Genomic DNA, 25,385 nt, shown 5'->3' with positions numbered 1-25,385 from the left:
CCACAGAATTTTATTAAGGTAAGGAGAGACTTTTCAACCTCGAAGGGTTAGATACGGCCTTCATTACACCTTCAATATGAGAGCACTTTCCCAAACTTAGTAAAATCACTGGAAGACAGCAAGCATAAATTGTAAACATACCCCACTGACTGAAGAGGAGTATTTATGGGTGACACACTAAAGTGACTAAATTCATGGTCTTCAACCCAAAACTTACCAGAATAATAATAAAAAAAAAAATGTTATAATAATAAATAAAAATAATGAAGCATGCACTAATACAGTGTTGTATACATCTGCTTCTGTACTCTAGTAACCAGTAAGCAAGTACATGACTGAGTCAAAGTAATAAATAATTTTTACTTTACAAAACCTTGGAGCGGATCAACCTTAAGTTCATAAAATACATGTACTGTTCTCTATAAATGTAAAAAAAAGTAACCCCCTCCCCACTAACCCCCATAAAAGAAAAACTTGTGGTACAACCTTGAATCTGGTTAGACACGATCTTGAACTTATTATATTCCCTTCACAACAATGACCTCTTATTCACTTCCACCAGACTACCACCAGATGAACTTATTCAGCTTACAGAGCACCTCTAGTAGTGTAGGGATTAACTGTGGTTATATCTAACACTATCAGTTTGAAAACGTATCCTAAACAGGATTAAAGCACCTGGTGGCAGCTTAAAAAAAAAAAAAAAAAAAAAAAAAAAAAAAAAAGCATAGCCAAGACCTTATTAAAAATAAAATACTGTTCAATGTACAGAACAATACAAATCATCATCACTTCACTAAATGTACAACAATTCATATAATACAAATCTTTCAGTTAATACAGCTATTAAGAGCTACATTTTACCTATCACCTGTTTGTAGCAGTGTTTAATGCAAAAAAGACAGAACTAAGGGTTGCGAACAAAGTTACTCATAAAAAATTATGGTTATTAAAATAAACATATGCTTATTTTCTAAGTTTTTGCATTATATGTCAATTTATTAAACAATGAACTGCAAAGTACTACAGCACTTGCATTTTATCAAAACAGCTCTGCACAGAAGGTAATCCTTTACATTTTCTCCATCATATTTGCCACAGCACCAATATACAGTACTGTCTCATCCAAACTTCACATTGCTTATAATGCTTCCTCCAAAAGGACTGTTCTTGATTTCTGCTATTAGATGTTCAATTTTCTAAACACTCTACATAACTGAGTAATCTGAATGACTTACAAAGACTTGCACTGAATTTTCTGAAGAAGTGTGGTCTGTTTAGTTTATCATCCCTAACAAAGTTTTGTATTGTTGAGTACTAAACCATGTCAAGATTTTTTTCACTGGTTCCTCCTAAAGCAACAAAATGACACACTACTATACAGTACTTATTTCTGCTGCGAACTTGCAGAATTCTTGATCTCCGGTTCCCCACCATGCTCAGAGTCAGTGGAACCTGGTGGAGCACTCTCCTTTGCCTTCGTCTCCTGTCTGGATTTGATTGGAAAAAATGTTTAATGTAGCTATTATAATACAGTAGTACCTAGACATACGATACCCCTAGATGCAATACCCCGGCTCAACGACGGGGATAAAAATACCATTATACCCCACCTAACGATGGCCAAACCCCAGTTTAACGATGGGTTTTTATTTTTTTAAATCGATTTTGATGATATCTTAGGCTAAAATTGTGTGTTTAGTTTTTTTTTAGACTTATAACAATGTGTTTTACCCATAGGTAGGGTGAACATTATCATTTTGGGGTACAGTTTACTAAGCTTTATTTTTTCAAGACTTGTATTTGAGAATTTTCAGATTTTATTTCTTGGTTTTAGTGAGTTATTTACAGGTGTCAGGCTTAGGTTAGCTTCCTTGACAGCTATTAGGCCATTTAGATTGGCTTTAAACATGTTTTGGGGCTTATTTGGGTGGGTTTTGGGCTTGGTTTGGGGGGTGGAGGGGAAACCCAAGGCTGGTAAATACTCCACATTACATGTTAAAAGTACCCTGATATACGATACCCCGCCTAATGATAGGGTTTTACCTAACCAATTACATCGTTAAACCGGGGTATGCCTGTACACTCCTAGCTATTATAATACACTCCTAATGCACTAATTTAAAAACAATTTTTCTCACTGTTACATATACAGTAATCCCATTATTTCAAAGCAGTGAGTAGGATGGGGACACAGAAAAATGAAAACTTGAATTTCAAAGTACCTATTGACAGACAGCACAGTGAAATAGGTCATACATTAGTTTGTTTACCATTCTAACCTTGAATGTTCTAGGTGAACTACAGAGTCCATCTATCCAATCCTCTCTTGACCCATCAGAAGCAAAGGGGCCCAAACCCATCCAAGCATACAAGGCAAAAGTGACAGTTGCTAATAGGGAAGTGAACATGGAAGTAAAAAAGTCATTGCATGATAATATAATAATCCCCACGCTAACATATCGAAGCGATGTTTGGATCTTGTTGGAGGGACACAAGTCAAGAGCAAGCATAGCAGAAATGAGTTACTGTACTTAGGAAGAGCATGTGGAGTTATATGGGGAGACAGACTGACAAATGAGGAAGTGAAAGAGATTTGTGGTGTGAAAGTGGATACGATACAAAGCGTTAGAAGTACACTGAGATGGTATGGCCATGTGGAGAGGATGGAGAGTAAGAGACAAACAAGGAAAATGTGTGAGTGAGAAGGAAGGGGCAGATCGTGGATGAGATGGAGGGATGGAGGAGAGGTACTTGAGAGAGGGGAAAGCAAGCTGAAGAAAGGGCTGTGAAATAGCAGGGTACAGGGCAACATGGAAACAATTTGTTTGTGGCCACCTCTTAAAGGATTATAGCATCTGGCTACAGACAGACAGATAAAAGGTGAGAGTGGCAGTTGCTCCCCCTACTGGCATTATGCAATCAATAAACACCAACCCTTCCTTGGCAATGGAAGCCTCGAATACAAACTCAGCCCTTTCTGTGTCATATGAGGTACATGGCTGGTTGCAAGAAAAGTACAGGGCTGTGAGACTGTCACCTCTTTAAACAAGTCAAAAGATAAGGGTAGTCCTGCCCCTGAAATTCCCATCCTATTATCGTCACTAACAATGACACGTGGAATAGATCAGTATTCTTTTTCAACTACTACCCATCCATCCATCCATCATTCAATCCTACATTGCCCCATGAGGAGCGTAGGAGCCCGGGGCTAGGCAGTTGGTCCCAACATTTAAGATAAGAGTGACCAGCCTCACTCATCCCTGAGTGGCATAATGTGAGCAAATCAATCCAAACCACCCCTTGGATATGAACCTTAACTGGCTAAATCCGACTGGAGCGCAATAATTACCCACTAAACCACCAAGCGTCAAAATCTGGTTATATGGTTACCATCCAGCGTAGTAAATGGTTTCCTGGTGTACAGGAAACCATTTGGCTTGTCATTCAGTGTAAAGTCACCACAGGCAGAAGGAAGAGGAAAGAATGAAGGACAGAAAGACAGGAGAAGGAGTATAAAGTTACCCGTAAGCAGAAGAACGAAGAAAGAAAGAAGGAAAGGAAGACAGAAGAGGATGGAAGGAAAGAAGGATGGAGGAAAGGAAAGGGCAGACACCCGACAGCAGCACTACATCGAGTGAGTGGGTGGTGAGCGCCCTCACCTACCACAGTTCAACTACTATACCTCCGAAAATAAGAAAATCTCCAAATACAGTACCATACATGAGCAACTGGAATGATGATGATTACTTATCTGCCCATCTACTCTATCATACAAATCTTCATTGCCCCAAATGGAGCATAAGGGCCTATTTAGTCCCAACATTTAAGGCAAGGTGGCCGCTCACTTGCCCCTGAATGAAATTAAGTGAACAATAAACCCTAAACATCCTGTGGACATAAACCCTCAAGGACTACATACAGCTGGATCACTTTAACCCACTACACTACCTCATTTGGTTATATGGTACCACCCAGTGCTGCAAATGGTCTCCTGGGCTGCAGGCAACCATTTCACTTGTCACTCAGTATGAAGTCACCCGACAATATCATTATATCAACTACGTGGGTGGTGGATCTCCCAACTATCCATTTCATAAAAAAAAAAAAAAAAATTACTCACTTGACAATGCGACCAGCAGAAAGGGGTGGAGAGAAGAGAAATTCCACAGCTTCGCTTGTGAGGGATTCCAGTGCTGGAGGATGAAAAACATAGCGCTTAACTGTAATGCGAATCACTGCATACCACTAACTTCTACAGCAGGCATATGTACCTAATACCTTCTTCAAAACAGTTCTACACAGATAAATGTACTTATTTGATATAAACCAATGGAAGATCATGCACTGAAAACTGTACAAAATTAATTTACCTAAAAACATACACTTATAATACCCTAAACATGTACTGGCTGTCTTTCACCAACACCTTCACCTAATCAGCAGTGTATTCATACAATATTTCTATAAATCATGCCTCTCAGGAAAACAAAACACTACTCAACAAGTAATGCCAAAGCTTAGTTCTTCAAAATAAACACTGAGGCCCACATTCTTGTCAGCTAAGGAGTCTGCACACCTCTTCCTTACCAGTTTATTTCTGTATTTACCAGGTGAACATATTCCTGAATGTTATTTTTGCAAGGTGATATAAAAGAGATATAAATAACATCCTCATCCTCATCATCCAAACCTACTTTCTACCCATAGGTAAGGTAGGGTCTAAAGAGCCAGAAAAACTCGAATGTGATACTAATTGCATTTCCATTCATTCACCATTCATGCCCCTGAAATCTTGGCTCCACTTGATAGGCCAAAAATTGCTGGGGAAGAGGTTCTAGAAAGCCTCCTCAGCTGACAAGGATATGTGCCTTAGAATCTCTCACTGCATTTTTTTAGGTAGGGACATACTGTATCTCTTTTCAAGGTATGAAATAAAATGCCTTCCCCTACAGCTTTCTGAAAACTTACCACGAATTTTACGACTGCTGATGACTGGTTTGGGTTTTGCGAATTGGAACTGCGGCACAGGAGCCTCCTTTATATCCTCTTTGGCTTCTGTTTTCTCCTCAAAACTTGGCTTGTTACCTTCATCACTATTATTCTCCCTTTCTTTATGCTCCATCTGTTGTTCTTTTTCTACATCTGACTTATCTGATTTCATCACCAATTCCTCCTCCGGTTCCATTTCCAGCACTGATGTACTAGCTGACTTACGTACAGATCTCCGTGATCTTCTTGATTTCTTGGATGTGGTTGGTTCTGATATATCTTCTGGGGACAGGCAATATACAAATGGGAAAAATAATCTCAGTACTGACATCCTTAGCATACAGTACAATAAACCCTCAGCAATCCAATTTCTCCAATTACACACTTGAAAGATTCCGCCATTAGTACTGTATTTTAAATGACTCAATCGCTAAATGTTCCATGGTTATGGGAAAAAATAACATGAGACAAAAAGTTACACTAGAAGAAAACTGAAGCAGGCATGAATAACACCTTTTTGTATTTTATAATGGATACAACCAGTTTATTACATTCAGGTCATGAGAAAACTCTCATGGTGAAAAGATTACTGTGGGGGATCATGGGGTGTGGAAGGAAGGAATAAGAATGGATTTTTTTTATTTTTTTTTTTTAATAAAGATCTACATGAACAGCAATGGCATTTTGATGACTAATACATACTGTACATCATTATGTCAATCATCCTAATGGCTACCAACTGCTAGTTTTATTTGTGTAAATACTGAGGGTTTACTGCTCTGTGCAACCAAGCAAGTTCACCATGCAAATGAATGAAATACAGTAAAATCCCCTAAAGCACACATTTCTGAACAGCTATTTCATAACACGCGAAAAACATCGTGCAACATTTTGCAAGATCAATAATTTGTGGAAACTATACATAATTCACAATTTCAAACTGTGTGTGTGTGTGTGTGTGTGTGTGTGGGTGTGTGTGTCATTAATACTTTACTAATTTCTTTTTCAGGTTGTTAGAGTTTGCCAGTGACCAGTTTGATGTCCGTTTCAGGGTAAGGGGGACAACTTTTCCAAGATGACAGACTTGTAAGTACTTTTTCCCATACGATTAGTTATTTCTAAATCGCGAAATTCTCAAATCGCAGCCTGTGTCCAGTCTCATACGACCGTGATTTAGGAGATTCCACTGTACATAAATAAACAAACTATGTAAGTTGCACAATACATAATAAAAGAAGTTACAAGATGTCATTCACACATTTCTTTTCATGTCTCAGAGGAATATCATGCGTTAATCTAACTTTGCAAATAGAGAGAAAAAATTCAAAAGGTTCCTACATCAACTATTTACAGTACTGTACTGTACTAAATGCAAAGCACACAACCAAATAGCATTCAAGTTACAGTACTTGAAAGTAAAAAGCAACCATAACTTCCTGTCAGTCATTAATTTGCATATATTGTACCACTATACCAAAAAATTCTACAGTAACCATTATGGGCCTTCTAGTAGCACATGCAAAACCAATAAATATCTATAAAATCAAAGAAAATCAGTATTACTTGCCCCTCCCCCCCAAATTCCTTACAACCAAACATCTAAGGCAGAGATCTGTCAGTTGTTTTAATTTTCTATCATTTTCCAACTCTAGTAAATACTGTAATGATTAAATTAAATTACGTGGGGGCACTCACCATCTACTCATGCAATGTAGTGCTGCTCTCAGGTGGCTGCCTTTCCTCTCTTCCTTCCTTCTTTCCTTCCTTCCTCTTTTGTCTTTCCTTCCTTCTTTCTTTCCTCTTCCTTCTGTCTACGGATGACTCTACACTGAGTGACAAGCCAAATGGTTCCTTGTACACCAGGAAACGATTTACTATGCTAGGTGGTAACCATATAACCAAATTATGGTGCCTGGTGGTTTACTAGGCAATTAAGGAGCTCCAATCAGAATGCACCTGTGAAAGTTTCTATCCAAGGGGTGGTTGGGATCAAATGCTCATATAAGGCCACTCAGGGATGAGGGAGGCTGGTCACTCTCATAAATGTCAAGACCAACTTGCATAGCCCTGGGCTCCTACATTCCTCATGGGGCAACACAGGATTAGATGATATATATATATATATATATATATATATAAATATATATGTATTGCCAGACGCCATAATCCCGTAAGGGGTGACCACTTGACTTTGAGTTATTTGTTTTACAGGGAGGGGTACTAACCCTCCACCAACCCACTTGCTGACATGTAGGGAGCATGTGTGGTTTGGTTATATGGTTACCACCTAGTGCTGAAAATGATTTCTTGGCTTACAGGAAACCATTTGGCTTGTCACTCAATGTAAAGCCACCTGTAAAGGAAAGAAAAGCAATAAGAAGTTACAGGAAAGACGAGAGAAACAGGAAGAGAGGAGGGCAGGCACTGAAAAAGAATGACACAGGCTAAGGAAGAAGTAGGCAGCACTACATCAAGTGAGTGGATGATGGTCACCACGACCTACCACTCATATATTACATATATATATACAGTATATATATATATATATATATATATATATATATATATATATATATCTCATCTCATCTCATCTCATCAGCTGTTTGAGTGTCCACTGCAGGACCGGCCCATCCCAACCGAAGTGGGGACGATACAGCCAATGTATCTCTACCAAATGGCTTAGGCTGTCTGGTAAAGATTGTATGTAGAGTGAGAAGTGCTTGTAAGTATATTGTAGTGTTGGAATGGCTTTGGATGTGCGTGCAGTCAGTGACCCAAGTGTAATCGGCCCGTGCAAGCCGACTGGGTGCAAGCATACTTTATAGTATGCGACACTGGTTCAGCCACATCACCTCTGATGTCCACCAATGCAGTACGTGGCCAGAGGAATGCTCCCAAAGTTTATTACCCTGCCGGGGCACGAATCCTCATTCTTCAATGTACGAAAACGCACACTTTACCACTGTACTACAGAGGCTCCTATTTACAGTGTATACAGTATATATATACTGTATATATATATATATATATATATATATATATATATATATATATATATATTTATATATATATACTGTATATATATATATATATATATATATATATATATATATATATATATATACAGTATATATATATATATATATACAGTATATATATATATATATATATATATATATATATATATATATATATGTATATATAGCCTATATATATAATATACAGTACACACACACACACACACACACATATATATACAGTAATCACTCTAATATCCGGACGCCCAATAACCGAACATCCCCACTAACCGAACCTTATCGTCCTGGGATCAAACATTCCCAAAATGGTCCGAAAATCCAAAAAATTGGAAAAAAAACCGATTTTTGCCGTCCGTAATTTGAACTTGCCGCGCGCCGCGTGAGAGCATTGTTTTGGTTCGTCATTCCTCCGACGTCCGATAGAGCGCCGCTGCATCATCCCCACTTCCCGCCTGTCTCTCACCGCGACTGGACCTGCGCTGTTCGTCATGGCTGCCCACGTGCTCGCTTTTGTGGTGGTGCAGTACTTGCTGCAAGGCCTCCTGCTGCTCTCTGCCCTACTCTTAGTGTGTGTGATGATGGCCCCGCCTCCTGAGAAAAGGAAGAGAGTGGTGTTGACTCTGGAGAAGAAACGGGAGATATTGGAGAAGGTTGATGCGGGTTGGTCTTCCTCTCGCATTCTCCGCGAGTTCAACCTGGCCCGGTCGACTTTGTTTGATATCAAGCGTTCCCGAGACAAGCTCATGCAGTACACGGCTGACTTCTCGTCGAGAAGCAAACGCAACGTGGAGAGGAAGGTTATGTTTACTCCCAAGTATGCAGAGATCGACCGCTCCACGTTGATTTGGTATCGACAGCAACGTGCAGCTGGTGTGATGGTACGTGGAACGGAGCTGAAGGCTGCTGCTGAGAAGTTTGCAAGGCTTCACGACGCCCTAGACTTCAAGGCATCCGAGGGTTGGCTCTTCGCGTTCAAGTTGCGACATGGCCTTACTAACCGTAAAGCACATGGCGAAGCATTGGACGCTAACGAGGATGGAGTGGACGAGTTTCGGCACAAGGTGAAAGGCTTGATCGACAGGGAGGGCCTCACTCTCGGTCAAGTCTATAACGCTGACGAAACTGGCCTATTCTATCGCTCGGTGCCAACGAACACTCTCGCCGATGAGACGGAGAAGCGTGTACCTGGCCGCAAGCTTTCTAAGGAACGGATATCTGCTTTGTGTTGTGCCAATGCTAACGGCATGCACCGGCTTAAGCCCGTTATTGTTGGCCGTGCAAAGCAGCCTCGGTGCCTTCGTGGGGTGATGGATGTCCTTCCTGTCGTATGGTACCATTCTTTGAAAGCATGGTTCACAGCTGTGATTTTCAAAGACTGGTTTCACCATCACTTCGTCAAGGAGGTCATACATTACCAGACGAAGACACTGGGAATTCCTCGCGACCAGGTAAAGGCTCTCCTTCTCCTCGACAATGCACCTGCCCACCCGTGCGACAAGGACTTGGTTGCTGAGAATGGCCGTATTAGGTGCATGTTTCTGCCACCTAATACGACTGCTCTCATTCAACCAATGGACCAAGGAGTGATCGTGGCAACAAAGCGCCTGTACCGTCGGAAGTTCCTGGACGAGGTGATGGTGGTTCTCGAGGACGAGGACGAGCGCAGGGAAGGACGTGACACTCGAGGCAAGCGGACTTTGGAAAACCTTCGCCGCTACAACATCAAGTCTGCGCTGTACAACTGGGCTAGTGCATGGAAGGAAGTCCCTGTGAAAACTCTTGAAAATGGTTGGTCTCGTCTGCTTCTCGGAACAGATGTGGAGTACGATTTCCTAGGGTTTGACGTGGATGACTTCCATGCACGGCTACGTACGCACGGCGACGATGTTGATGTGGACGATGTTCGTGAGTGGTTGGACGACGACGAGGGCGATCCTGGGTATCAGACGTTGTCTGATATCGAGATCGCGTCTTCGGTTGCTGGTGTCAGTCCCGAACTTGAAGATTCCGACGACGAAGGCGATGATGATGCAGACTCCGCCCAGCAGGACACTACTCCAGCCATCCCCAAGCTGAGCGCACTCCGGGAACATCTAGAGTTCGTCCTAGACTACCTGGAACACCCGGACTGCGACAGGGAGATGGGGCCCTTGGGACTCGTGGAGGAAGTGCGTGCTCGGCAGCGCATCATCAATCGCCAGAATCGTCGGTCCTTGCGTCAGTCAACGATTGACAGTTTTTTCAGGCCCGTGACCCCCGCTGTGCCAAGCCCTGGTTCCACTCCGTTGCCTCCCCAAGACAGGCCCTCATGCTCCGAGCCACAGCCCAGCACATCAGCTACAGTGGAGTCACCGCTCGACGTGAGTTTGCGGCTGTCTTCAGAGTCTTCTGTAGTCGGTACGCCATCACCACTACCCACCGATGCACCCCTTGGACGCCTGCCAGTGATACTCTCGGGCTCTGACAGTGAATAAACAGCAAGAACTTCTCCACTAGACCACACGGGAATTTTGAGTGTTGTGCAGTGAAAAAAACGGTGTGTTGTGTTAAGGTTTTCAAGTTGGGAGAAAAGACTAAGTAGAAAAGAAATTTAACGTAACTAACCTTCTTTGTTTTGGCTTTGGAAACTTAAAAAACTTGGGAAAAGTTAATGTGCAACACTTAAATTTAATGGAACATTATTTGGACTAAAGTGAACACTGTGAAAAGAACGGACTTCTGTGTGTTAGTGACTAAGTTCAGTGCAAGACTTCAGGAAGAGTGTAGTGCAAGTGCTTCAGGAAATCGTTCTTACTGTCAGAGTCCGAGAGGAGGCGGTTATTCATCGAGGTGGCCAGGGACTTGCTGTAAGTAGCCAAAATGTTTCATGTTGTACTATTTTCCATACTATATTTACCAGAATGTTTCATATTGTATTTTTTCCCATACTATACTTACCAGAAAGTGTCATACTGTACTTCTTTCCATACTAAACTTACCTCATGCATGTGCAGTAGGAATGGGTTTTTCAGAGTTCGGTTAGGTTCGGTTAGGTTAGGTTCGGTTAGAGTCCATAAGTACCAGAATGTTTATTAATGTATGAACATACTTCTAAACCCACATTTTATGTGTCTATTGCATTTATTTCAGTCATTTATGTGCCTTATTGGTGTGATTTGGGTGTTAAATAGGTGCTATGCATGTCCGGAGGGAGTTGTATAGGTGTTTCTCTGTGTTAGGGTCCGTAAGTACAAGTCCATAAGCTGGGGCCCAATATCCGGACAAAACCAATATCCGAACCTACCGATGGCTCTATTGATCCGGATATTGGAGTGATTACTGTATATATATATATATATATATTTATATAGAAAGGTCGCCTATGGCATGGACTTCTATGCCGCGGTTTTCTATGACATGGCAAGGTGGGGGGGGGGGGGGAAACGCGCATAAAATACCTATGGCGCAGGGGTGTGGCAAGGTTTGAAACACGCCTCTTGCCTCGGAACCCCCAACCCTACCCCTTCCACTTTAGCACTATTGTCGTCGGAGTTAGGTACGTAATATATTTTATACCCTTAATGCCCTTTATTATTTATTGCTAAATTTGTGTATAATACATAGACTGACTGATTGCTTGATTGATTAGGTAACAGAGACACCCGCGAATGTTAAAAATCAGAGGATATCTGCTGCCCCTCCTTAAAAGCACCTCTGGACCCCCCATTTCCTCATATAACTAAAGAAAAACCCTATGTGCATGTTTACAACCACTTTATTTAATACAAGAACACTAAACAACTACTTTATTTCATACAAGAACACTAGGTCAAAAATAATGAACAGTGTACTCCTGCATGATCTCTTGTGACTACTGTGCTCATCCTAGCTCCCTCCAAAAGGAAGAGTGTTACAATATATTTCATTCACTGGATAATGCCATTACTGTACTAAAACAGCCACAAACTGTGCCTGCGATATTGTTACAGTGTCAGCAGAGTTCAATGAGATTTTTTTTTCCCCCCCCGCAGCCATACGCAGATATTCAAAACCGTCTATGTTAAAACCGTGGATGTTAAGGGATGACTGTATGTGTGTATATATATATATATATATATATACACACACGCACACAGACACACACAAACAAATATATATATATATATATATATACTGTATGTATATATATATATATATATATATGAGAGAGGGGTGTGTGAGTTGGGAGCAGGGGAGTGAAATGGCGGGGGACAGGGCGACTTGGAGGCGATTTGTTTGTGGCCACCCCAAACGGGATTGAGGCGTCTGGCAATAGATAGATAGATAGATAGATAGATATATATATATACACATAAACACAGACATACAGTACTGTATAATACTGTATATATTAGTTACCTGGTCTCCACACGTAATCTTCCACATTAATACAAATCTTCACACACAGGAGCTTCACTCAAAAGTTTCAACCACTAACATCTCTTACCTTCATCCTTCAATGAGTCTGAGTACAGCTTGAGGGAACGGACTGTTTTACGTCCAATTGTATTTCCAAAAGTCATTCGTCTGCCTCTGTCAGTTGAAGTCCTCCCCAGACTTTGGCGGAATCGGCTGACCCTGAGCTGTTCCTCCTTGCCAGTGTGCACATCCAACAATCTCAGTGGTGTTTCTGGACTCTCCTGGGCCTTGGACTCTTCAACTAAGGGCTCTGGTTATAGATTTCATATGGAATATTGGTGGAATTATCAACAGAAGCCCCCACAAACTGGACAAAGATGCCACTGCTTGCCAGATAACTTAATGTAGCGTAAAATGCAAAAGTGTGGTCAACTTGAATTACCCTCAATTATATAATTTTTGTGTTACTTTACTGAAAATAGGATATTTATTGATTTATCTACACATAACCCATCCATCCATACATCATCCAATCCTATGCAAACCTATTAGGAGCATAGGAGCCTGAGGCTGGGCAAGCTGGTTCTGATATTTAAGATGAGAGTGACCAGCCTCATTCATCCCTGAGTGTCATTACAAGAGCAATAAACCCCAACCATCCCTTCGATATAATCCTACACAGGCTCGATCCGATTGGAGTGCCTTAATTACCCACTAAACCACCAGGCACCATAATTTGGTTATATGGTTACCACCCAGCATAGTAAATAGTTTCCTGGTGTACAGGAAACCTATACATAATACCTGAGAAAAAATGGCTTATTTATCAAAACAACAGAAATGGATGGTTTTCATTTGCGTCTATCTCAGTTTAGGGACAGTCTACATGTGATTATTAATACACTGCCTGAGTACTGATCACTGTCATGTTTTTAGGAGTTGGATGTACATCTTAGGAAAAATGGCAACTGAGTATAACAAGATTGTATCTTACATAAAAAAGTGAAGGAAATATGGTACTTAAACAATCAAAAATCATATGAACCACATAAACAGACTCATGACCTCTGTTTACTTAGAGTGACTCGCACCAAGATAACTTTGGTGTGAATCACCACACATGGTGATAATATGAGAGCTGACTGGAAAACACAATAATGATAATATAGTGGAGAGGTTTGGCCTAAGAAGCGATGCGATGACAGCAACGTTCTTGTGTTATTGTCTTTTCAATGGGAGAACTAAACTGTTTGAACATTTCAGCCTTTAAAAATTCGGGTCGCTGATCTTGGCCCTGTGTGATTTTGGCCGTACAATTCTTAATATTAGCAGGTGTATAATGGAGAGAATCACGTCAGGATTTGCCAAATGAAAGATTACGATCTTTGGAAACTATACGTTAAGTTTATCCAACAACCGAGATTCCTAACACTTTGTAAAAAACTGCTGAATGCAAACACAAACAATAAGTTATCATCGTTGTTAGTAAACTCTATGAAGAACTCTTCAGCATAAATCTCATTCAGAGCATCAGTAAAATATCCAAGATGAATATAATACTGGTTTAATGCTTTATGCATGAGTAACAATCCTGACAGGAATTTTTTTAAAGGAAGGTACAACAGTTCTGAGCGTGTAGTGACTACACGCTATTTAGCGATCCGGTGAACACTGGAAAGTTTCAGGAGTTTGTGGGGGCTCCAATTACCATGCTTTCTGGCAAGTAAGTTATTAACCACAGCAAAACCTCATTAATCATCATTACAGTGGCTCAGGCGTTGCTGATATGCTATAATGGGTTTGTCAAATTATCCAATAAACCTAATTTTCATTCTATATATGGTACCCAAGTAACTATCAAGTACTGTATATAGGGAATAAGAAAACCATGAAAGATCCTAACTTATTCTCCACTAATGCTAATTTCCTGGGTTATTTTAAAGCATTATATAATTATTTAATGGCAAATAAGCTTTGGACAAGTATTTACACTGTAAACTGTAAACACTCATGCATAAGGGCAAATTTCATTAGCCTAGCTACTCTGAAAACTAATTTTTTTATTACTTTTTCCTTCTCGGGTGCAGTGACACTCTCGATTACCTACTGAATTCTTCTGGTACAGAATAATCTATCCAGGGTTAAGAGTCTCATTTCCTTTGTTTCCACTCTTCTCATATTTACCCAACCCTGATAAGTCTTGCCAAGAAGGTGAATAGATACAGTAAACAACTATGCAAGAAAGTGAGGTAGTGAAACTAATGAGGCTCAAGAACTGAAAGGTCTGAGTTGCTTGGATTAATTATGTACAGAGGAGGACATGACAAGGATTTGGCACCCTCTTTTTTTTTTACCTGATAGTTGTTGGACAGACTACTGGGCAGATATGACAATGTGCCAAACAATCCTGCTGATCCTATCCATGTCCAAAGTACAGGGCAGTATCCCCCAGGCAATAATCCAGTGGTTTCCAACTAAACATGTACCTGCCAACACTGACAGTTGACTTACTGGCTGCTCTTCCAGACCTCTTAGATCATCTACCCTTTCACCTGCAAGTGATGCATACAACCACCAACCTTCCAGCTTATCATGCTGATATCTTCTATGACTAATCCTAGCCTTGCTCAAATGGGACCAGACTTTCATTTCCTCTCTTGGTTCCAGCCCTCACTACAGAGTACTTGACAGAGCAGTCTTGCTACCACTTATAACCTATCCATCAACGACTACCACCACCACCCCATATAACATCATCTTTCCTCTCCCCCTCCTTGTTCTAGGAGGTCAGGTGGCATCATGATTTGAAAACTGGCTATATTACTTATTGAAGGATCTGTGATTGAATACTACTGCTGTAACAAATGCCTTGATCCTCAAGACTTCAGATGAGCTGTTTACCTTCATTAGTGTCAAGGCCTCCATCCAAAACCATCTCATCCTCTCCCGGGGTAAGCACCAAAACAGAGGTATCAAGAGGATGGCTTGCCTTTTTCAGACGCTTGCTATGGCGGTGGGACAAATCTGGAGTAGCAACTGAGCTGCTGCTGCTTGCCTCTGTAAGAAAGTAACCATTAAATTGTTCCAGTTAAAGGACAAATGGTCAATGAAAAATGTTACATTTTTTCATGTACAGCAATAATCTCATTTTTACACACTTAACTCACTAACTAGTAGGGATTCCTCTATGTGTATTGAATAACATGAGCTAGTTTTAGGAGGGGGGGGGAAGTTAATTAAAACAAAATTATACTGAAATTACAAGCAACTTCTCCATTTTTCATTAATACTGACGTTTAGTTAAATAGGCTGTAACACATACTGCCATAATGCACTATCTATTAATGTGCATTACAGCTGACAGTTATTTGCCATGAGGCTCACTCAGGACTCTGTAGGCTTGCCTGTGTATGAGGACCTCATTCAGTCTCCAAAAACTCAAGTTGCATCCTGTGGTTACCACAGTAGCATACCAGCACCTCACATTGGCCAGACTGACTAGATGGATAAGTTATGTACTAACCATGCCACAATTCATACAATAACCCTTTCACTGTCAACGTAAGGCTAAGGTCTTCACACCCCATGCCAGGTGTTTTTTCAACTATTTCCGACTGCAAAGCTTTAACATAAACTTCAATTAACTTTATAAGTAATAGATGGCTGTCTACCATCAACCCTGGGAGGTACCTACCATGGGAATAAAGTGTGGCTACATGCTTGGTAACTAGCCATACAATCATCACTCTCAGAAAAAACTCAGCCATGAGTGAAGGCATCAAAGTTGAAGGTGAGACTCACATAATGTTACTTAACTACAGTACTGTAATTACACATCACATATTTCATTCCATGTACCCCAATACGTCACAAGGGTTGACACCAGCAAGGGCATGCAGCCAGGAAATTGCCCCCACTACCCAGTGGCTGACCTATTGGGGGGAGGCGTGAGAAGGGCTCCACCAACACAGAGTTTGAGGCCAGAATGGGATGGGGCTCGGACCTGTGATAGAGGGTACAGGGCATTGCAGTTCCCAGGCTGAAGCTTCCCCCCAATAGAGAGGGGCCTAAACCAGGGAGTAGCACCCCAGGAGGCTGCCCTATCAGTGGGTGTATAAAGGTGGAACAATTACAGTGCCAAGGCATGCCTGAAGCGTGTCCCTGAAGCTGTCCTGGCAGGGTGCCCTGAGGCAACTTCCACAGCCATTGGTCACAGCTGGTGGGGTATGGGTCCAGGTCCCTTGCCAGGACTTGGGACTCTGCAGATGGGTGGGGCTTGTGGTCTGTCTCTTCCCGTTATTTTTACCGATTATGGGGAGAAAAATAAAAAGTAACACCCCCTCCTGTGTCCCCACCTAGGAGTAATCCAGAGGTCTTGATTTAGTTTCAACGGGAGTTTATTTGGAGAAGACAAACACAGGTCCAACCCCTTCTATACCAGCCCCACAACTGCCCAAGAGTGAGGGCAGTGCAGTGGGAGCCAGCATGCTTGCGTTTGCAGTTTATGAAATCAGCTGATACGTGCACTAATCATCACTTAGGCACTTATACACTGTTAGTTTTAGTTTGCTATTTTAAGAGATTATCAACATATGGTTATGTGTTCAAACAGTATGGGGTTACAAGGTATGGTTACATAGTATGGTTACAAAAAAAGAGAAAAATCAAAGCAAGCCTGAGGAAACTAAATCACCAAGGGGATCAGAGTGCCATCATGGCATGTGAGTAGTTTGAGGGGCAGACACGGGAAGTGGTTAAGGCACTGAGTAGGAGGTGGGTGGATATTGGATGTGTGCAGGAGGTTAGATACAGGGGTGCATCTCCCAGAAAGATTGCCAGAAGGGATTGTCGATACAAAATATTTTGGCGGGGAAGGGCAGATGGATATGGTGGTGTGGGTATATTGGTTAAGGAGAAATGGGTGGAATGTGTCATGAATGTATTGACAATGAGTGAAAGGATAACAGTAGTGAAAATTTTGTTCGGTGGGGGTCACAATTTCATTTATATCAGTGTATGCTCCACAGGCTGGATTGGATGATTTAGAAAAAAGACAGATTCTGGGATGACTTAATAAGTGTGGTATGTGGTATGGGGGATGATGAAATTGCAGTTTTGGAAGGGGACTTAAATGGCCATGTAGGTGAAGCAGCTCAAGAATATGAATGGGTACATGGGGGATGCGCATATGGTACGAGGAACGAGGAAGGGGAAAGGATACTTGAGTTGGGGGAGGCAATGAACAAGATTGTGTGCAACACACATTTTAGGAAAAGAGAGAGTAGTTTGATTACATTTGAGTCTGGGGGAAATGATAGCTAGATAGACCATTTCGTCGCTACTTCAATGGTCACTGTTCCTCTGAACTATCTACTTGCATCCTTCACCATTACGACGAGCGCGTAGCACCTATCTAGCAACAAATTCTCACGCCATTTGTCCAGCTCTCGAATGCAAGAGTTAACTGTTACTCCCAGTCCTTCATTTATGCAACAGGTCAGCTCTGGAACTGTCTCCCTCTGTCTGTATAGTATTTCCTACTTCCTATGATATCCAGTCTTTCAAACGCAGTGTATCCAGGCATCTGGAAATGAATGGATCTTGAATTTGGCTCTCTGTTGTATTGTTTTTGTTTTTTCTTGGAAGGAACGGTTTGTGGGCTCCCGGCCTTTGGTTCCTTCTCCCTTGCATTAAAAAAAAAAAAAAAATAAATAAATAAATAAATAAATAAAAATAAATAAATAATGAAATCAACATTATCTTGCAGTCTACCTTTAATCCCACTACATCTCTTATGCACACACTAATCACAAACACTGTAGAAGATGGAATTGCATTCCACACCCTTGTGGCAAATCACACATGGCCACTCTCTTTCTTCTTTAACAGTATCGCCACCAGCCCTAGATACCATCACTTTTGTTTTATCTGCATTTACTCTTAACCCCTTCTTTACCGACCCCTCCCCCAAATGTAAACATTACGTTTACCCCCAATACCGACCTGATAGCTCCCCCTCCCATAGTGTGAGGGGTAGTGTATATTTTTTGCCACGTCGAAACTATTCACTCTTTTTTATTTGTTTGTATACTGATGATCATATAAACCCAGCAAGCTGTTGGTAATAAAAAAATATTATTAAATAAATCATTACGGTATATAAGTTTACATATCTTATGCTAAAGTACTGTTACCCAGGTAACTACTGTACAAACTGGCTTGAAAAAAATGTCCTGCACAGATGGATGGCTTATTTATTTACCTTGTAAGCTAAGCATGAAGTATGTGGACACACGTGATGGTGATGGCGACCTTGACCCACTTGTTGCCGAGAGTGCAGCGTCACTAAGCTCCCTACTATTTGCCTCCTCCTTCCTCACTCACATCAACTTCGCTATCATTTTCAGGATCACAGTCATCTACTGACACATCAGACACTGCTGCATCATCATCTGATACATCTAAATAAGTATCCTCATGAGGAATAAACTCGTCACTATCGGAATTTGCCAGAGATGCCATGAGAGAAAAATATCCTGTACACCCTCTCTCGTGCTCAAGTGCGTGGTAACTGACTCTCTCAGGCAGGCCAAGGGGTGTAAATTTTGCCGTATGTCAGCAGAAAATATAGTACGATATCTGTAGTAGAAATTATAAATAAAATAATGATTGGTCTAAAAGAGGTTACATCACAGATGAGTGAGCAAGCCATTGGTGCCACCGCAACTCAGTCATGACGTATCTTATGATGTCAGAATTCGTCAGAACTTCGGCACAGTCTTTGTCGTCAAAACACAGAGCTGTTGCTAACACGAGGTCCTCAGAAACAGCCTTACCAGGCTACCCTGAGGCCCATAAGCTGCCATTCATTAGAGGGTGTACCAGCATACAACGGTAGCGGTTCTGGTGTCTCACGGGTGTTTACTGACGATGTATGGGGGTACATCAAAACACATTTTCGGTAGAGAACGGGTTAAGCCCTTGTGCCCCATACCATCACTCCACATCCTAAATCTTTCCACCGCCTCCCTTCCATTCTCTTCAGTCAACACCAAATCATCGACATACAAAATCTCCCATGGAAGTCCATTTCTAAAGTCACATGAAAGGGCTTCAAGTACCATAATAATCAACAAGGAGCTCAAGACTGACGCCTGATACACACCAACATTCATGGAAAACTCCTCACTCAAATCTCCATTCACGCTTACCTTGGTGCGAACACCCACATACCTCGTCATAACCACCCTGACCAGCCACTCGTCAATCCCAAGCTTTCTCATTACCCACTTAACCACCTTCTTAGGGACGCAGTCAAAGGCCTTCTCCAAATCAACAAAAACAAAGTTCAGATCCATTTTCTTTCCTATATACAGTGCACCCCCACACAGTGCAAACTCACATGATGCGAATCACCTACAATGTGAGGTCAACCTGGTAGATATTATTAACCCCTTAACCGCGGGGCGTCACTTTCGTGATGCTTGGGAGCAATGGATCACACTGCGGGGCGTCACTTTTGTGATTCTGTGTTATTTTGAATTCACCCGGGCTATCAAGTGGTGGCTTGTATCATCTATCAGTATTGCCAATGTCCAACACTAGTCAGCACTCCTAATCTCATCTGTACTCCCATCCATTGTTGACAATTTAGCCATTTCTCCCCGTTCTTGACTCCCCTCCCTACCTCCCCTCCATTACCCTATCCTCTCGAATGCCCGGCCGTGCTACGCTAAGTAAATCTTCCCTGGAATTTTTCACTGATTTCGTCCATTGAAATAAGGCCTATGCCCTATTCTTATACCAAATAATATATACAAGAAAGAAATAAGGTACGTGACAGTGCCATACACCTAGAATTGGCTAATTATCACCTGACAACAACTCACGTGCACTCGTTTGCTAATTTTCGCTGTTTATTTCCCCTTGAAATATGCTGTATCATCTACTTTCGTAATAAAAATATATATAAGAATGGAAGGGAGAAGCCTAAGTGATATTTACATTCACCTGGAACTACCTAATTATTGCAGGCCACCACACTGTATTCTACGCTAAGTAAATCTTCCCTGGAATTTTCCACTGATTTCATCCATTGAAATAAGCCCTATGCTCAATTCTTATACCAAATAATATATACAAAAAAGAAATAAGGTAAGTGATAGTGCCATACACCTGGAATTGGCTAATTATCACCTGAAAACACCTCACGTGCACTCGTTCGCTAATTTTCGCTGTTTATTTTCCCTTGAAATATGCCGTATAATCTATTTTCGTAATAAATATACACATAAGGAGGGAAGGGAGAACTCTAAGAGATATTTACATTCACCTGGAAATACCTAATTTATAATGTATTGTCTAGATTTCCTGCCAATCATTTCACTGCTATATATTAGCTGCTGTCAAGAGGCTAACGTTGGCAGTAATGCATTTCCCTAGGTAGGCCACCACCCCGGCCCACCCTTATCAGTTCACTCTCATCTTCCAATGTGAGGGTACATCTGTTTGCTCCTGCTAACTTCAGGCACTTTTCACCCCCATGCAAAGGGCTCTGTGACCTTTACCCCCTACTAAACCTTGTGTGGAAAGAGGTAAAGGGCTGACAATTGATAAAAGAGTGACTACGATCTTTCTATTGAGTAAAACAGTGCAAGTGGAATTGTAAATAATGTGTAAACAGCAAGTGAAAGTAATGAATGTAAATATACATGAACAGTGGAAAATAGTTTTATAAGTTACTTCAAGTGACAGTGCATAACACAGTGTAAACAAAATAGAAATGTAAATAACGTAAATAAAATAGAGAAAGTAAATAGAAATGTAAATGAGTAGTATTATAAGAATACGAGTATATACCCTAGAAGTAATGAAAGTGAAAGTTTCACTCTAGCATGTATGAATACTATGAGTTATGAGAGTGAAGGTGAAAGTGACATTCACTCTCAATGCTAGTATACAGGACAAGAAAGTGAATGCTACGTATTTTACTGAAAGAAATTGAATCCCTACAGTGACAACAAACTAATACTACTGAAGGAAACTTATGGATAAAGACTGTAGATATATATAAGTGTTATATAGTAATAGAAATATAAAGTGTGAGGGGTTTTACGAATAATAAATGACAGAATACCAACAGCGAACAAGCGCATGTGGGAAGGTCATACGTGCTCGTAATTTTCATTGCTTTCACAGTGGTTTTTATTTGGAGTATGGATCCCAAACTACTTGATAATCATAGAGTAGTGTTTATAGTGTTAATATCTGGCTGTGGTAATCATATTATGGGTTGTCGGGAAGTGTAAAGTGGAGACTTCATTACCCAACTTCAGAGGTCTCCACAAGTCCTACGGTAATCGACGAATGCTCAGCAAGCATCCCAGGAGAAAGCTGAAGGTATGTGCCATATGCATATGTAATTTTAATATTCTAGGACTTATAACTGATTTTTGGCAAGTATTTTTTGAGAGTCTGTTGGAGCCCAAATAACCCCGCTGGACACGCAAAACATTGGGAAACATGCCCACGGTGAAAGGGTTAAACATTAGTGGGTACTCTGACTGAAGGGTCGGAGGATCGAATCCACCTAAAGGTCATTGGAAGGGCATCCGGTCATAAAATGCTACACACTCCAATCCAAAGTCCTCTACCCAGGGGTAACGCCTTAGCCCTTCGGGAATACCTGGCATACCCCCCCCCCCTTTTTTTAGCGGCTACTCCTGTGGACGACTTTGACGGGTTGATAGGTGTAAGAACTGAGTTTTTGATGCATTAAAAACAACAAGATTACTTTTACCCCAGTCAGGGATATGAGCCAAGTCAGACATTAGGTGTGCCATAGCCTCATCCCTTGTCTGTTGAAGTAACTGCTGAGATGGACACTACGGAAAGTGAATGGAAAGGTAGGTACAGAGTGGAATCATCAGCATATAAGTGCATAGGGTTTGATGTACAGTTTAGGTCACTGATAAATAAAAGGAAGAGTTGGTGATAGGACAGAGCCCTGGGGAACGCCACTATTGATAGATCTACGATAAGAACAGGGCCATCTATAACAGAAGCTATAGAATGACCAGAAAGGAAGCTAGAGATGAAGGCACAGATAGAAGAAATGAAACTGTAAGAAGGTATTTTGGAAATTAAAGAGTTATGCCAGACTCGATCAAAAGTCTCTGAGATGTCAAGTGTAATGGCAAAGCTTCCGCCAAAGTCCCGAAAGGAGGATGACCAGGAGTCTGAACGTTGGTGAGAAGATCGCCAGTGAAGCGTCCCTGACGGAACCCATACTGACGATCAGAAAGAAGGTTGTGATAGGAAAGGTGCTTTAGGACTTAAAAACTATTCAGATACAGGATGTTACAGCAACAGGAGTGTTCGTGTGCCTGGAGAAATGCCAGATGTCACCAATATTTTAATTTTTCAGATGGAAAAAAAATCACATGTTGGGCAATAATTTAATGCCCTTTTTCATGCATCTTACTTATTGTAAAAATACATAAATATTCTATTTCTTCTCTTTAAAACAGTATTGTGACAATGCAGCATGAACAAAAGTAATTATAAAAAAAAATATTCCACAGCGGTTCCAGCCTGGTTTATGCATGCATAGAAATATATGTACAGTATATTTTTATCCAATAACAGAAATTAGTTATAATTTGTACTAACAAATTAAACTCCCTGTGAGTAAGAATAAAATCTAAATCATTTCATGAAAGCATGTCGATATTTATATGCTGCCTCCGGTAAAACAAGTCTTCCAAGGAAACCGAAACAGCCGTCTGTCTTCACTGGCTGATCTACTTCACCACCATGCTTGCTTTGTACGTCTGGCAGCACTAGGCTTTGGTACGCCGTAATATTTTACAGTCTAATAAATATTAAACTATGGATAAACCATATGTGCCATTTTCTGTACAAGTCAGATTATATACAAATGTCAATATTCATACGCCTTTTTTACTTCTTACAGTCCAAAAACTGTCTTTTTGGCAAATATTGTACTAATCTTCTTAGGAAAGAATATATAAATATATTACTTTATTGGCAATATTTTGGGTGAAATAGCATTAGTAAGAGTGATTTACATTTTTTAAAGCTATTTGCTTAACAAGTATCGTAATTATCAATCAGAAAAATAACACTGAAATTTAACTAAGAGCCCCTTAGCCCGCAGAAATGAATATGAGACATAATTTCTGGTGGTGTCTGGCAGCTTTCCTCTTCGCGCGAACGCTCCCATTGGGCGATAGATAGAGGGTCGGGAATGGTCACCCTTCTTTGGGACAGGCTGAATGAGAGGAAACTTCCAACATGAAAGAAAGGTACAAGCTGATGGACAAAGGCGAAAGAGTTTACCTAGGCAGGGTGTATGAACAGAGGCACAGTTTTTGAAAACAACAGAAGGGACTCCATCAGGCCCATATGCCTTGTTAGTACTGTGGCCAGAGATGGCAGAAAATACATCAGTTGAAGATATTTTAATGTCAACCATGAGAAAGTCAGAGGGAGGAGGTGATGGAGGAACAGCACCGGAATCGTCTATGGTGGAATTGGAGGAGAAAGGTTGAGTGAAGAGATCTGCTTTATCAGTAGAAGGAATGGCTACAAAGCCATCAGTGTGGAAAAGAGGAGGAAAGAATGATGAGGTAAAGTTGTTAGAAAGGTTTTCGGCAAGATGCCACAAAAGGCAGGAAGAATTCGAGTTAGAGAGTTCAGAGCATTTAGTAAGGAAGAAATTATTTTTGGCAGAGCTTGATTTTGGGCAGAAACATAAAAAAGATGAGATTCAGGGGTGGGCTGGCTCCAGTACCTTTTGTAAGCCTTCTTGTTGTGGACAACATTAGAACAAGCATGATTAAACCAAGGTTTCTTTGCATTAGTCACAGGATATGAGAAAGGAGTGTATGCTTCCATGCCCAAGAGAATAACCTCCATAATGCACATGGCATACTTAGATGGCTGTCGACCTTGGAAGCAATAATCATTCCAGGTAAAATTAAAGAAGTACCGCCTGAGGGCCTCCCAATCAGCAGCTGCAAAGCCCCACAATTGACATTTCTTTGGAGGGTCCACAGGCCATACTGGAGCAACAGGACAAGTTAAGGTGATAAGGCTGTGGTCGGAGGAGCCCAATGGAGAGGAAAGATTAACAGTGTAAGCAGAAGGATTAGTTGTATGGAAGAGGTCAAGGATGTTGGAACTCCCTCCAAGGAGGTCAGGGATACGGGTAGGGTGCTGTACAAGCTCCTCTAGGTCATCCAGGATAGAAGAGATTAAGCTTGTTCACCAGGTGCATCAGTCAAAAGACAGGTGAGCCAAACGTGGTGGTGAACATCGAAATCTCCTCAACTGGAGATTTCAGAGAAAGAAGAAATTGATAGGATTTGTTCCATCATAGAAGTAAGATAGTAGAGGAATTTTTCATGGTCAGTAGCATTAGGAGATAAGTAAACAGCACAGGTATATCTGGTCGGAGAATGACAGGAAAGCCAAAGTCAGAGGGTCAAGAATTTAGAAGAATCACGTTCAGGAACATGAGAGCAATATAAGTTGTTGCATACATATACATAACCACCACCTTTGGCTTTGAAATGAGTATGGAGAAAGTAGGAGGATACAGAGAAGGGTCTGTTATCAGTTGCCCTAGATAGCCAAGTCTCAGTTAGGAAAAGAAGGTGAGGTTTGGAGGAGGAGAGGTGATGCTCAACTGAGAGGAAGTTGGAGGAAAGGCCATCAATGTTGCAGAAATGAAGAAGTGGGTCAGACAATGGTTCCAGGCATCTCGCTGGGTCGTTGCCAGAAGAGAGACAGATGGTGGGGGCATTTATGGTCCCCCTCACCCTCCAGGGGACTCCGAGGCTTGGTTAAATGAAGCCATTTTGGCTGAATTTTGAATAGGAAGTGTAGTGTATAATGTGCATATAGTCGGGTGTTGACAGTCAGAAAAACTTGTACTGGAGACTATGCTAGACT

The 25,385-nt window shown here is 41.2% G+C and overlaps 1 protein-coding gene across 1 annotated transcript in view; it reads right to left on the bottom strand.

The window, feature by feature from the left end:
* Nucleotides 1-1,387: 1,387 nt before the first annotated feature.
* Nucleotides 1,388-25,385, bottom strand: part of Elys (AT hook containing transcription factor 1 homolog) — a 137,900-nt gene continuing 113,902 nt past the window's right edge. The window contains exons 29-33 of the mRNA XM_080283442.1: nt 15,309-15,464; nt 12,496-12,717; nt 4,972-5,274; nt 4,124-4,196; nt 1,388-1,490 (exon numbers count right to left, since the gene is read on the bottom strand). Coding sequence (XP_080139568.1) covers nt 1,388-1,490; nt 4,124-4,196; nt 4,972-5,274; nt 12,496-12,717; nt 15,309-15,464 — 857 coding nt within the window. The remainder of the gene's footprint in view (nt 1,491-4,123; nt 4,197-4,971; nt 5,275-12,495; nt 12,718-15,308; nt 15,465-25,385) is intronic.

Source organism: Coenobita brevimanus, chromosome 97, assembly GCF_032717465.1.
Source record: "Coenobita brevimanus isolate Jiangsu-jjx chromosome 97, ASM3271746v2, whole genome shotgun sequence".
NCBI classification, from domain to species: domain Eukaryota; kingdom Metazoa; phylum Arthropoda; class Malacostraca; order Decapoda; family Coenobitidae; genus Coenobita; species Coenobita brevimanus.
The sequence above is the reverse complement of the archived record's forward strand: the minus strand, read 5'-3'. Positions and strand labels throughout refer to the sequence as shown.